This window comes from Zea mays, chromosome 6 (genome assembly GCF_902167145.1).
Source record: "Zea mays cultivar B73 chromosome 6, Zm-B73-REFERENCE-NAM-5.0, whole genome shotgun sequence".
Taxonomy (NCBI): Eukaryota; Viridiplantae; Streptophyta; class Magnoliopsida; order Poales; family Poaceae; genus Zea; species Zea mays.
In genome coordinates this window covers 84,319,826-84,334,602 of record NC_050101.1, presented here as the reverse complement: position 1 = coordinate 84,334,602, position 14,777 = coordinate 84,319,826, and the positions used below count along the sequence as shown (strand labels likewise).

At 42.1% G+C, this 14,777-nt stretch overlaps 1 protein-coding gene across 2 annotated transcripts; it reads left to right on the top strand.

The window, feature by feature from the left end:
• Positions 1 to 4,577: 4,577 nt before the first annotated feature.
• Positions 4,578 to 13,978, top strand: LOC100191756 (putative Solute carrier family 35 member C2). 2 transcript variants are annotated; one of them, NM_001137183.1, is made up of 12 exons: positions 4,925 to 5,477; positions 5,573 to 5,742; positions 5,844 to 5,929; positions 6,025 to 6,074; positions 6,858 to 6,925; positions 9,111 to 9,211; positions 9,346 to 9,358; positions 9,994 to 10,178; positions 10,258 to 10,344; positions 10,832 to 10,926; positions 12,836 to 12,991; positions 13,420 to 13,976. In NM_001137183.1, exons 1-11 carry the CDS (start codon positions 5,176 to 5,178, stop codon positions 12,957 to 12,959), a joined length of 1,281 nt encoding a protein of 426 aa, NP_001130655.1. In that variant the 5' UTR covers positions 4,925 to 5,175; the 3' UTR covers positions 12,960 to 12,991; positions 13,420 to 13,976. The 2 variants fall into 2 exon arrangements, 1 of the variants encoding a protein (NP_001130655.1); XR_002262593.3 differs by lacking the exon at positions 10,832 to 10,926 and having other exon boundaries at positions 4,578 to 5,477; positions 13,420 to 13,978.
• Positions 13,979 to 14,777: the final 799 nt, after the last annotated feature.

The window sequence follows — 14,777 nt, the reverse complement described above, 5'->3', positions numbered from 1 at the left end:
TTGTTCCGAGCACTTCGGCTTTATCGTCAGACATTTTCTGAAGCTTTTGCTTCCTGGGTCTGAAGGATGGATCGACATTGAGTGAATGTTCAATGACATCCCTGTTGTCACCACAGAGATCGTTGGCTGACCATGCAAAAACATCTTTGTTGTTGAATAAAAACCTTATCAAGGTTTTCTCCTACTCTTCAGATAACTAAGAACCCAGTAATACCTTCTGCTCTGCTATATCTTCACATAGAAGCATAGGCTTCGGCTGATCAGCCGAAACAGCCTTCTCTCTTCTGTATTTGTACTGTTCACAAGCTTCATTTCCATCTATGTTATGGATTGCTTTTGAATCTGTCCAGTTTTCTTTAGCTTTTCTAGCAGCGTCCTGACTGCCATGAATAGCAATGGGTCCTTGTTCCGAAGGTATCTTCATGCATAGATATGCTGGATGAAGTATTGCTTCGAAGGCGTTGAGTGTCCCATGACCAATGATTGCATTGTAGGGGTATTCCATGTCAACAATATCAAACACAACCTGTTCAGTCCTTGTGTTGTGGACAAATCCGAAGGTCACTGGCATTGTGATCTTGCCAAGTGCTACGATCTGCCTTCCTCCGAAGCCATAAAGAGGGTGTGTAGCATCATAGATCTTATCCTCTAGCTCTTGCATCTATCTGAAGGCCTTAGCAAATATGATATCCGCTGCACTGCCTGTATCAACCAGAACATTGTGAACTAGAAATCCCTTGATGACACAAGATATGACCATAACATCATTGTGAGGGTAATCCTTGAGCTGAAGGTCCTCTTGGGAGAAGGTAATTGGGATGTGAGACCATTTTGACTTGATGAAGGGTCCTTGCAACCCAACATGTTGTTCCCTTCTCTGGGCCTCCTTCTTCTGCTTCTTGTTGGCCGGCTCTGAGCATGAACTGCCTGTTATCGGGAGCACCAGCTTCGTAGCCGAAGCAACTTCAGCTTGGTTGTTGAACGAAGCCATCAGCTCAAAAAGTGGAAGTGAGTTCACCGGAGGTGGGCGCCAATGTTGGGAACTTGTTCTCAAATGCTTCGAATCAAGAACAAGGCAACATAAAATATTAAATGTTAATGCCCTTCGTCCATTGAAGCATTATCTCCCCAAGGGTATAATGAACTTCGGACGAAGGGCATGAGCAAAGATCACGAAGGTCATGCCTTCGTGATTAGAGTTATGAAATAATGAAAGATAAAATATATAAAATATGAAACATGAAAGAATAATATATCTAAACACATAAACTTATTCATATATTTCATCATACAAACTTAAATATTAGAACATAACATTTAATCACATTTATACCTTCGTCTTGACAGGAGACAATAATTCGAGTGTCGCGTGCAAGCGATTACAAGATTGTGTGAACAGTACAGGGGTACTGTTCATCTATTTATAGGCACAGTACGCAGCCTATGAGAAATTACATTCATGCCATTTACAAATGCTTATAATCATAATATAAGCTATCACGGGTCAATTGGTCATTTCATCTTTAAGTCGGTTCACTCCTTCGTCTTGAGACATGTGGCTATGCCGAAGCTTTATGGGTGATAACTTCGGTACTGCTTTTGAGAGGATCTGCCAAAGGTGTTTCTTCTTACAGGATCTTCGGCGACGAAGCATACCCCCAACAAATAGTATATTCCTTAATTTTAGATGTGTTTTTCTAGGAAAAAATATTGAGACAAACTTATTAGTTATTCAGTGGATGAATTGCATGTAATGCAAGACTAAGCAATGTGGATTTCAATGCCAGCCAGTCCTAGGATACAAGTTGGTCAGATCAAGAGATATAATACGTCCAACGAATCTACTAAATATCATCTAAACCTCTGAATTAAACAAGCAGACGATAGAAAGGTTCTTTGTCTCATATGTTGTTGGTACTCCAATACCAATCTATCATAATTGATGAGGACATCACTCGCATAAAAACAATGCATGGATCGATGACACGGGCACGCGCACGAAAGCTGAATCTCCAGATTCGTTCTAACCTAATCAATTATGTTTTAGAGTTTACGCTTGGTGCCATGGATGTTTTAATGATTAGGAAGTTTGGAGAGGACCATCAAGGACTTGGGAAAGGCTAAGGTGTCGAGCAGGAGCAGCAAGGGTGTCCACAACAGGAAGGAGATCAAGTCTGACTCGGTTGCGATTCCATCTCGGGTTCCAGGACCAATCTACACTAAAATGGAGGCTCATGACGCATCCAGACTCTGATTATGACGGACTTGATATGGTTAGAAAGATAAGAAGATTATCTAACCAACCCAACTAGTCCCACCTTAAAATTCATCCGGAGTCAATAGAAATCGTAAAAATAAGTCAGCTCTTTGATTCTGTCACTACAACAAATCATGTAATCTATGACGGATTCCTCGTGAAGTTTATAAAAAATGTCACCAATATGCTATCGTTTGTGAGGATTATAGATTTTTCGTCCCATAAGCCCAAATTTCCTAGCCCAAAGCACTACGTTCACTCAAATTCGTCACAGATCATTAGATATGAAACGTCACAATTTATCCTATGATACATAATGACACTATGACAAAATAAAAATTTTCATGGTACAACTAAGAAAAAATGCCATTAGTCAGTCACCTTATTAGCTCATTTCAGATTGGGTCCATATGTTAGGTATGAATTGTGAAGGTTTTAAACAGAAAAACAAAAAAATCCAACAAAAAAGAATCCACATAAAGAATTCAAACTAGAGACCTCATCATCCTACAAGGAAATCACCAAGCTTACCACTAGGCTACAAGTGCAACTTTGCTTCTAGTTAGATATTGTAACGTTTTACCTTCTATTCTGCACACTTAACAAAAACGACCAGATAGGATTCATCCCCAATTCTCTGCCTCCGCCTCTAGGACGACGACAAATCCTCGGGTGCATGTCGGCACTGGCCACTAGGACGACTCCGGGAGCATCTCACGAACTCCCTCACCCTCTCCATAACTCCACCAGCCACTACTCCAGGAGCTCTCACCTGCCGCCACACGCCCACACCCGGCCTGTGTTGCTGCTGCGCCCGGCCACCCGCGCCTACCACCTGGCCCACCCCGACTGGCTGCCCCTACGCCCGCCACCGCCGGTTCGCCAAAGACCTCCGCCTCCCACCACCGCCTACGCTGCGCCTGCCACTGCGACAAGCGGCGACACCGCCTACGCCCTGCGCGACTGCGCCCGCCGCTAGCCGCTAGCCCCGCCTCCACCTGTTGCCCTCTGGACTCCACCCCTCCACCCACCCGTCCACCGGCATAGCCACAGAAACCTTAGACTGAGGCACCCTGAATCTATCTGCTATTATTCAGGTATTCAGGTTGGTGTTCGGGCAATCCTTGTTCTCCCCTCAGCACAAATCGATTGCCAAGGTATGTCTCAGTGTTTTTTGATTGACTTTGTTCGATCTAGCTTTTGAAACCTTGAAAAATAGTTAATTTATGTTTTTCTGTGATGCTTTATTAGATGAATAGAAGTTTGTTAAATGGTACACAGTTTTCCCCCGAATATATCAATGGTGTCAAAGAATTTATGAGCTTTATTCAAAAAAAATTCGGTGAGGATGAAGATATTTTGTGTCCATGTAGTAGATGCATCAACCAGAAGTCCTTTCATCAAGCCCTTGTGGAGAAGCATATATTAATGAATGGGATGGAAAGTACATATATTCAATGGATACATCATGGAGAGAACTTTGAGGAAGATGCCGATCATTCGATACATGGGACATGTGTGATTGAGGATGGCAACTATGGTGATGATCGTTTTGATGGGATGTTACAAGACCTATGCACTGTAGAAGACCAAGATAAAGAGGATGGTGAAAATGAGGATGGAGACAATACTAATGATGACAATGAGTCATTTTATGGTGTAGTGCTGAAAGAGGCGAAACATCTTATTTATTCTGGTTGTACCAAATTTTTAAGGTTGTCCTTTGTTGTAAAGCTCACTTTAACATCCTGTGAACTACAAACACAAACCCTAGCAACCATATTAGGCTATGTTGATCATTAAACACCAGAATCAATTAGTCAAATAGACGGAGGTCCATTTTCCTTACAGTGTTTGTGGTCGTGTGCGTTGTTAGCGAGCGCACACAAACAGTGGGTGCAACATGTTGGTGAAAAATGAACTCAAACGAGTAAATTGTAGTTATCCACTCAATTGGATATACAAATTTGTCCGTGAATAGTAGTATTCTATCTGCTGTAGGTGAACGGTAAACCGATATAAAAACTAATTTCCTATTTTCATGTCGGTATTTTGCATTTCCCGTCTGTCTGTTGTGCACCGGTCATGAAAATTTTGGTTTCCAGACGCTCTGGACAATCAGGTCGTATACGAAACATGCAAGTTGCTTATTTTCACTCTTCTATGTCGATGCCGGACAAAGAGAAAAACAGATTAGGTGACCTGTTACATTAAATGCCTGAAGCAAAAGTGATAGAACTGGCCACTTCATCTGAAGCATTCAAGCGTGTATATATAGCACCATTAGATGCTGACATTTAGCTGTGTGTCTCCAGCAATGCCAAATTTCAGGGCCTGATGTGCATTTGCTGTAGCCTGAGCAGGTGCGGTGCCTACCTGCAGTCCTCCGTCCTGGGCGGCCACGCACAAGTGCAGCACTCCCAAGTCCCAAGTTCCCAACCACAGCCCACCTGCAGTCCTTTGTTTCTACTTCTGGCAGAAAGAAGGTGTTGGTCAGAGCTTACATATCGCCGCACAAAAAAAGCATGTGTTGTGTTGGGAGTGAGATCACCATGGCGGCGTGCAGCCAGTTTTATATTGTACTACCCGTGTGTTAGGTACAACAGCCACAGGTGTCTTCTTCGGCTGCCAGCGTGCGCCCCACAAACACATGAGGAGGAGGGCCGTCGGGGCGCGTCCATCCGGTCCGGACACCCGAGTACCCGACCTGCTTGCTCATCGCGCGCACCCGCCAAAGCAACCAACCGCCCCATCGTCCCCGTCCTGTTCCGGCAGGCAGCCGCTCCCGCTCCCGCTCCCCCACCCCACTCCCCCTCGCGCGGCGCGTTCTCAGATCCCCCGCCCGGTTGGCACCGGCACCCCGGTCCGAAATGCGAGGAGCCTTGTAGCGCCTCGGAGCACGGACGGAATCGCGCCGCATGCATCCCAAGCCCGAGGGCGGCGGCGACGACGACGGGGCCGCCGCGGAGGTGGGCTCCCCGCGGTCCGGCTACTTCCGGCAGCGGAGCATGCACGCCGCCGCCGCCGCCGCGGATCCGGAGGCGGCGCGCCGGCCGTTCCACGTCGAGAACCCGCCTTGCTCCGCCGGCGGGGGGCTGCGGCCCAGCGAGTCCGTCACCAAGCTGGAGTCGCTGGAGCGTGCCGCGCTGGCGCCCGCCGTGGTGCTCAGGACCGGGTTCTACATCCTGGTGTGGTACGCGTTCAGCACCTGCCTCACGCTGTGAGTGGCCTGGATCCCCCCCTCTCTCCTGCTTCCCCCCCGCTTGCGGAGGAGACGGCGGCCTGACTGCTTCGTTGCTGCGTGGTGGGTGCCAGATATAACAAGACGCTGCTGGGGGATAAGCTCGGCAAGTTCCCGGCGCCGCTGCTGATGAACACCGTGCACTTCGCGCTGCAGGCGGGGCTCTCCAAGCTCATCATCTGGTTCCAGCCCAAGGGGCCCGAGGCCGCCGTCGACATGGGGTGGAAGGACTACTTCATGAGAGGTGTGGATCTCGCTCTACGAGAAATTCGCAGCCATGGTTTGCTCTTGCTTGTTTGTTACGGCTGAGTAGCGATCGATCCTTACTAGCCGTTCTGCATGCAGTCGTGCCAACTGCTCTCGGGACGGCCTTGGACATAAACCTGAGCAACGCGTCTCTGGTGTTCATCTCGGTGACGTTTGCTACTATGGTGTGTTTACCAAAGGATTTAATTTGCTTGCTCTCCTTTAGTTAGATTCCTTGATTTGTTCAGTAACTAGAGTTCATGAAATTGATCTTTTGCAGTGTAAATCAGCCTCCCCGATATTCTTGTTGCTCTTTGCTTTTGCATTTAGGTGAGTGCTGGGCTTCATTTCCCCGTTATAATTTGCCTACTTGGAAATTAGTTGTAAATTGCACTATATCCATATTAGTACAGCAGGACACTCATATTCTGCAACAATCGTTACAGATTTGCCAAAATTTTTTGTTGATACAGTTTTATGTTTATCCTGCCTTTTGAAGACAATTAGTTGAAGCAGCCAATTAATGCTGTGCACTAATGAAACATGGTAGTCTTAAGCTAGAAACGTGTTACATGAAACCAAAAAATGTGGTCCCAATGTAAAGCAGTGATAAACCCACACTTCCCTTAACCCACGTGAGGATCTGGTGTGAACTTCAAATGGACACAGCCACACAAATTGCCTAGTATCTGGATATGCCAAGCGGTACAATGTAACCTTTTCAAAGAAGACTTGTAAGTAAGCTAATTTCGAATAAGCACACTTTTTTATAATAACTTGTCATATGAAATATTTCTCAGGTACTACTTTAATTATAACTTGTGAAATATTCTTTAAGTACACATGAGCATTACATATTCTTTTGATAGTTTTGTTACAATTGCAACCTCATTGGATCACATAGAACCTTCTCATTCACTAACTTATTTGATTACATACTATCCATTTATTATTTTATTGCGACAAGTTTATTACAGTCTCATAATATTCATTTGTTTTCTTAAGAAGGTGGTCACCATGGCTAACTAACTAACATGCATGTCTAAGCATTTTCTCTTCTTTTTTATTGTTTTCGATGTTATACGCCTCTAAATGTTTCTTCCTATTTTCAAGGTTGGAGAATCCTAGCATCAAGCTTCTAGGAATTATAGTTGTTATTTCTACTGGAGTTCTGTTGACAGGTACAATGTGCTTCTAAGATTTAACTGTTTGCCTGTCATTACTAGACTGTATTTTTCCCAGTGTTTAAAAGGCGGCTAGGCATGTCCAGCTGAGTGCTGGATCCACCTAGATGACTAGGCGGCGCCTAGGCGACAAGGCACCACTGTTTCCCAAGGCAAGCTGGGTACGCCTATAGGTGTACATTTGTGCTGTGCTTAATAGGCCGGCCCAAAGCACACAATTTTTGGCACGGCCCATATCTGGCACGGCCCAACCTAATTGTGGGCCTGGGCCGGCACGGCCCACATTGTGGGCCGTGCCTGGGCCTCAAGTCAAGCCCACGGGCCGGCCTGGCACGGCCCATTTAACTAAGGCCCACCGAGGCCCACTAAATATAGACTCAGTATTTAACTAAGGTCCATCAAATCCCACATGACTAGCATAACTTGGAGAATCTAGAGCTTCAATAAGCCATCGAAAACCAATACCTATATATGGATAGTGAATAGTGATGATGATCATTGTATATGTATTCTGTATGGATGTATAGTACTCAATTAAACACTAAACAGAGAACTGAATATTATTTGTGAGCTAGTTGTAATATTTTTTTCTTTCTGACCAAAGGTTTATAATGTGCATCCACAAAACATCTTAGTTTTATTTTGGTCATATATATATTTTATACTTTTTGTTGATGTATTACTGTTGTATGTATATGGGCCGGTCTGACACATTAAGACATTTTGGGCTATTTGGGCCGGCCTGGCACACATAACTAATTGTGGGCCGTGCCGTGGGCCGATGACTGGGCACACGTGCTGGCACGGCACGGCCCATAATTAGATATGTGCTTTTGTGGGCCGTGCCTTTGTGGGCCGTGCTTTTGTGGGCCTGTGCCGTGCCGGGCCAGGCCGGCCCACATGTACATGTATAGGTACGCCTGGATGCCTTTCAAACACTTGTTTTTCTTGCACTGTTTGGACTTTGGAACATAAACCTTCAGGTGATGAAAAAAGCTTCACCTATAGAAAGGTATTGTTAGGATAGATACAGATATTCCACACAGACACAGTGTGTGTGTGTGTGTGTGTGTTATACTAGTTTTTTAGAGTTCCAGGGACAAAGCCCCGGTTCATTGCATTGCATCAGGACCAGTAAATTCAGTGTTATTACAGCATAATCAAAGTGTCCTCTGGCTCAATATCCAGTACAAAATGTTGGGCAATGCCATAGAGTTAAGCATGAGCTACTTTCAGACTGGCTTTATTTTCCTCACAAAGTTGACATCCGCATAATATTGCAGGAATCCACATCCTCTGTTGATGTTGTATTCTTATTTTTACTGCAGGATTTTATCTTATTTCTAGTTTTATCTTTAGCTACTGAATGTGGCTCCCAGCATTTCACTATATTCTCTTGGGAGTATTTCTTTTCTTTTACACTTTTTTTTCTTTGGGCTGTGTGTGCTTCTGGGTATATTTGGCCCTGGTTTGGTAGTTTTCTTGTATTTGTTCTCTTCTTAATATAATGATGGGCTGCTCTCCTTCCGATTTGAGAAAAAAGTAAATTCTCTTGGACATGCATGTCACAATAAGAGCATGTGAATATTTGACTATCTAACTTGATTCAAACTCACTTCAGCAACTTGTTAAGTCAATAAACTTTGCTTTGACCTGAAGGCCAAAATGTTTTTGATGCTCTTCATAAAAATAATAAAAATACATGCCAAATCATTGTTAGCTTTCATAATTAAATGAATATCTGGAAGTTCTGGATGTTATTCAGTTTCATCACTCTGAAGTAGTTTTTCATAGAGATGTGTTGTTAAAAAGGGCGGGCCTGGTGCAGCGGTAGAGCCTACCGTCTGTAACCGGAAGGTCCCGGGTTCGAGCCCCAGCCTCTGTATATTATGCAGGTAAGGCTTGGCGCTTAAAGATACCCTTCCCCAGACCCCGCACAGTGCGGGAAGCCTACGGCACTGGGTACGCCCGTGTTGTTAAAAATAGTCAATTCCACATCATGTTGAGTTCACTAAAGTTCACTATAATTTGTAGTAAACTTGAATTTAGTAACTGAATGTTCTCCTTATCTTAGTCACCAACTCACCATGTTAACTGTAACATGCTGATGTGTAGTTATTGTATCAGTGCTAAAAAAATCTTGGATTTATGTTTTCTGATTTATATATACTATTTTCATCAGTTTCCAAGGAGACGGAGTTTGACTTCTGGGGCTTCATTTTTGTGACGCTTGCTGCTGTTATGTCAGGATTCCGGTGGTCCATGACTCAGATTCTGTTGCAGGTAAGCGTATTGACGAATTTTATGCCTTTTCTTGTATGGTTATGATCAATCCCACGTTTCACTCTTTTGTTTCTTTGATGCTCCTAGGCTAATGGTTTCTTTATTTATGTGCATGTGGATCTTCATGTTTCAAGAAAGACAATTACGGTATGTAAGCTTTGCTTTATTCTTGAATATCAATTCTGATTATAAGAGTAGTACAGGATTGCAGGGTACATGCATTCTAATTCTACATATCTGATTATTCAGTCAACTTATTTATGTTTACCAATCAAACCCATTTCTTAATTAAACTAAGGCCTACTCTGGCCTGGTTCTTACAAGTGTATCTCTACCAATTAGGGGTGGTAATCATGTTAGGAGCTGGTTTCTTAATTTAACATAAGGCCAAGCCTGGCCTGGTTTTTGCAAGTCTATCTCTACCAAATGAGGGGCGGTGTTCAAAAGCTAGAAACCTAAGAATTAGAAGAGAACTGTACCCTGTCTTTCTGAAGCCAATGTTTAGCCATTTAACAGTGAATCAAGTGGCAGAGCAAAACAGTTGTTATAATTTGATCCCAAATGGTATACAACATCAGATGATGTTGATCTGCTTCTGAAGCATCAGGAAGAACACTTCACACAAATGTGGGCTCTGTCGCTCTAGTTTCTGCTTGAGCCATTTCATTTGGTTATCTGACTCTAGCTTGCGTCCTAAGCTTGGATAAAAGTGGGATCAATACTATTTAGTTAAAAATTATGAATTGACTATTAGTAGTTCATGAACTATCTTCCTTTTGCAGGCCTGAAGAATCCGATTACCTTGATGAGCCATGTTACACCAGTGATGGCCATCGCCACTATGATACTATCTCTATTACTGGATCCTTGGAGTGAATTTCAAAAGAATTCATATTTTGATAGCCCTTGGCATGTCATGCGCAGTTGCTTACTTATGCTTATCGGAGGATCCTTAGCTTTTTTCATGGTAATGAGTTTTACATGATATGCGGCATGTACTTTCAATAATTATCGGATATTTCATGGTCTTTTTATTCTAACTGCAGGTGTTAACAGAGTATATACTTATTTCAGCAACAAGTGCCATAACCGTGACGATAGCTGGGGTAGTAAAAGAAGCTGTAACCATTTTGGTAATATTTAAAACTGATCCTTTCTAAAGTTATCCCTCTATTTATTTTCTTGCTTTGCTGTGCAATATGAATTTTGTGAACTGTTTGTCAACCATGAACTACACTTTATCTGAAACAAACATCAGTATGATATAGTTGGTCGACAATTGAGTGGCTCATGGTATAGAAGTTAACAAGTCTTGAACTCTAAAAACTGGCAGCAGTTCATTGTTTGTGCATACAAATCATTCGAAGAAAGAATGGGAAAAAACCAACTAGTACCTTCGATTTTTGGTAGACAGCATTAGACGGAAGATATGAAGTATCAACAAAGTTATGTCAAGGCTAAACACATTAGTTGTCTGCTAACACTATGACGAAAAAGTTTGATGACCCCAAAGATTAGAAAATAGGTTGTATGTAATTCCTAGGCTCCATGTAATTTATAATTACATGAATTTAGTTTCTAACACCTCTTATTAAGGATCTGTGTACCTTGGTCTTTCAGGTTGCGGTATTTTATTTCCATGATGAATTTACTTGGTTGAAAGGGTTTGGTCTTTTCACCATTATGGTTGGTGTTAGCTTGTTCAATTGGTACAAGTAAGTACTATTTTTCCAAGATCAACTCCTGCACAGCACGACGTGGTTTCAAAGTCCTTAATTCCTATAAGCAAAACTTTTGTTCACCCCAGGCTAAGAGGGAAATGCCAAACAGCTACACTGAAACATCTTTCTTTAACATTTGGTCAAGTTAACTACGACTTTTTCTTGAAGGAAGCTATTATAGTCTCAGGAAGTAATACCAGAGATGTTTATTTGTTCATAATTAACATTGCAACCATCAAGAATAGCTTGGCATGAATTTATTGGCCAATATGTTTATGGCGAGTCAAGTTAAAATGCTAAACATAAACTGAACTTTTCCGTCAATAGTCAAGTTATAGACTGCATTGTAGACGAGTAGGTAATGATAGATGGTTTATGTGGTGTTGGTGTTTTTAGAATTTTAAAGAATGACTGCTCAGAGAAGCATAGCATTGATATTTTAATAGCCAATTGTCATGGATGCTAAAATACAACGATAAAGTTAATTTCTTATGGCTAGTTGAATTTTAGTAGTTGAAGGACTACTACAGATAATAGGTCCTAAAGATCAAGATACTCTGTCAGGGCTGCCACAGATAAAGCTCCTAGTACATCTTGAGTCCATGTAAGCTCATCCATTGGTTCCCTCCTTCAATGTGAAGCTTGTTAGCCCACTGTTTTGGGATGAGGGCAAAAAGGTGAGGAGCAAGAGTGTCAATCAAGTTGTTATGCAGTCAAGTGTCTTTCCAAAACAAAGTATTAGCTCCACCTAGAGATGGCAATGGGGACCCGATCCCCGATTCCCCGCGGGGAATTCCCTTATTAGGGGATGGTTATGAGACTAATTTAGTCTCCGTGGGGATCTAAATGGGAAAAATTTAATCCCCGTCGGGTTCGCGGGGACGGGGATGGGGAAGCATCCCGTCCCCGTTTCCCATGTGTCCGCCCCATGAAACTTTTTTATCCAAGTTAGTCTATTTAGTTGTTAAAATTATAGTAAACTCGGCATGACATGTTATAAAATAGCAAACTAAACTCTAAAGTAGATGTCCCTTGTAATTTTCAATTTTGTTAAATTTGTATTAATTTGATAAAATCAATTTAAATATATCTTTAAATGTCGATACTTCTAGCGGGGACAGATTCCCCGCGGGATTCCCCACGGGGATAAATTCCCCGATGGGGACGGGGATGGGAGAAAAAGCTCCCCCATGAGCGTTCGCGGGGACGGGGAATTTTTCTCCCCGCGGGGACGGGGACGGGGAGCCATTCCCCGATGGGAAAATCCCCGTTGCCATCCCTAGCTCCACCAGTGGTCACAATTGCTACCGAGAACATTGTAGTCTTGTAGTGATTCTATACTAGTTGCATGTACACAAATTTCAAATTTATAGGTTCAGTTTACAAACTGAAACGTGTGTGTGTGGGGGGGGGTGGGGGGGTGGGGGGTGTTAAGACAGTCCTTGGGCATTGTATAAAGACAAGACCTCACACAAATCTAGAAAACCTCTGAACCCCCACCCATATGCAAAGGCAACATAGCTCATATGAGAATGACCACAACCAGGGTTGGATCTTAGACTTATGCTTTGGTGAAATTTGCTCTCACGCGGAGTCAAACTCAAGCTGAGACGTGCTACTTTAAATCACCTAACCAACTCAGCTAGATGCCCTTTTGCTATAGGTTCATTTACAAGGAAGAAAGTAAGCAAAGGATACCCAAACCTGTAATGTCATAAAAAGTTTTACTTTCTTGATATTGTTGTAAACCAACTGTTGTGCATTTGAGTAACTTTTGGAAGCATTGTGAACATATAACATACTAGTTCCTCTAACCATAACTCATAAGTAGCTAAACACTCACTGGACACCATATCATGAAGTTATCTTGTCATGGTGTAACAATATTTGTCCCTAATCACAGGTATGAGAGATTCAAAAGGGGTCAGATAAATGAGGATGACGTCAGCTCTCCATTTACTGGTGACGTCAAGTACATTATTATAGACGACTTGGAATATCAGAATGAATTTGAGGAAGATACATAATTCTGTAATACAGTGAATTCTAACTGCCACTGGTAAGTGTAAAGAAAGCCCCCCCTCCCCACCCATGTGCTCAATTTTTCCTGCATTTTATTACTAGATTTGTATTTGTGTCAAAGTAAAACAAAACAACTAGCAATTTTAAAATATCTGAGTATGGTTCCCAACTTCCCATAGCCTTCGGTTTCACAATGCTTGAGTGTAAACATTTTTACTTTCGACCCTATGTCCTTATGATAGAGGTGATAGTGAAAAGGGGAGATATTCGCTTTCCCTATATCTGAAAGCCACAGGGTCCTGCGTTTTCTTACTGGATATTTGGATTCCATTGTGCTCTGACTTGGGAATATCATGTTGACGTATGCCAGTGATATTTTAAAAGATCAATGAGCTCATACTATGTTGTCTTAATATTTAATTCCATAAACGATGTATTGAGGATTTAACCTTCTTTATTTTGCAGGCTTGTTCATGCCTGAACCTATTGAAATAGTAGTTACTTATCGAGGTTTTCTCCGGAAAACATGCACGAAGAACACAGCTAAGGCTAGGTGTGATTATACTATGCACACCAAAATCTGATGTGAGCTATGTTTGTCACGATGGATGTTCAATTCTCGTCTTGGTTGAACAGCCAGGCTGACTACACTGTCAAGCAAAGAGCTAACTCCATCGGATCAGAATTCCCATTTTGAGAAGACTAGCAGTGGGTTGCATATTGATATACATGCTTATAGCGGGAACTGCTGAGAATGCTCCGGCATCTGTATATTTGTTGTTCTCTTCGCGTTAGTGCGCTGGGCGCATATTCATTCTTGAACCTCCACATTTTTAGTGACGAGGTGTATTCATTCTCTATATAGGTCTGTTTTGTAAATGTGACCAGAGGATACCATACACGTGCTGTTTTCCCTTGAAACCTAGGGAGCGGCATTTGATTTTTTCTGTAGACTGTTTCGGGGTACCGAATATGTTGTGGATATTTGATTGAAGAATTAAGAACAGCAGGGTAGATTGGCTAACTTGCCTTTTGAGGTGTTAATGGGCTCTAAGTTTTAGACTATAAAATCTAATGATTGAATCATATTAGAATCAGGTTTTATTTCTATTCATTTTTAAACTAGAATTTATTAATGGTCCAAACTTATTATGAAGAAACATTTAGATCGTGATCTATTACCGCCCCATTCTTACCTCATTTATTTATGCCGCGAAGTAAAGGCAACATGTTAGAATAATTGCCAAAATTTTTGTTCGCAGGACAAAAAGTCCTCAGTTCACAAAAAAAAAAAAAAAAAATTCTTGCTTGCCTCGCTTTTCTTCACAACACCAGATTTGCCTGAATCTTCTTGGCTAGTTGCCTCGCTTTTCTTACAGCCACGGCGGGTTGCTTAGGGGGTGTTTGTTTGAGATTATAATCTATCCAGATTATATAATCTAACAACTTTTGAACTAAGGGCCTGTTTGTTTACCCCCATAGATTATATAATCTGGATTATTTTTGGAGGATTATATAATCTGGATTATTTTTGGAAGATTATATAATCTGAGTAGTTCTGTTTGTTTACCCAGATTATTTGAGTTGTTAATAGGATTCTCCGATCCAATAGGCGCAAAAACGATTCGGTGGATTATAATGGCAATGGTGGGTAATTTCTAGGAAACTTGAAAGGGTAGTGGGGAAGTGGGAAAAAATAATCTGAAATAAGCATCTCCTCACTTGCTTATGGATTATCATAATCCAAAGGGTTAGATTATATAATCTCGGCAAATAAGTTAGACTGTTTGTTTGCCTCTTAAGATTATTTAATCCAGATTATA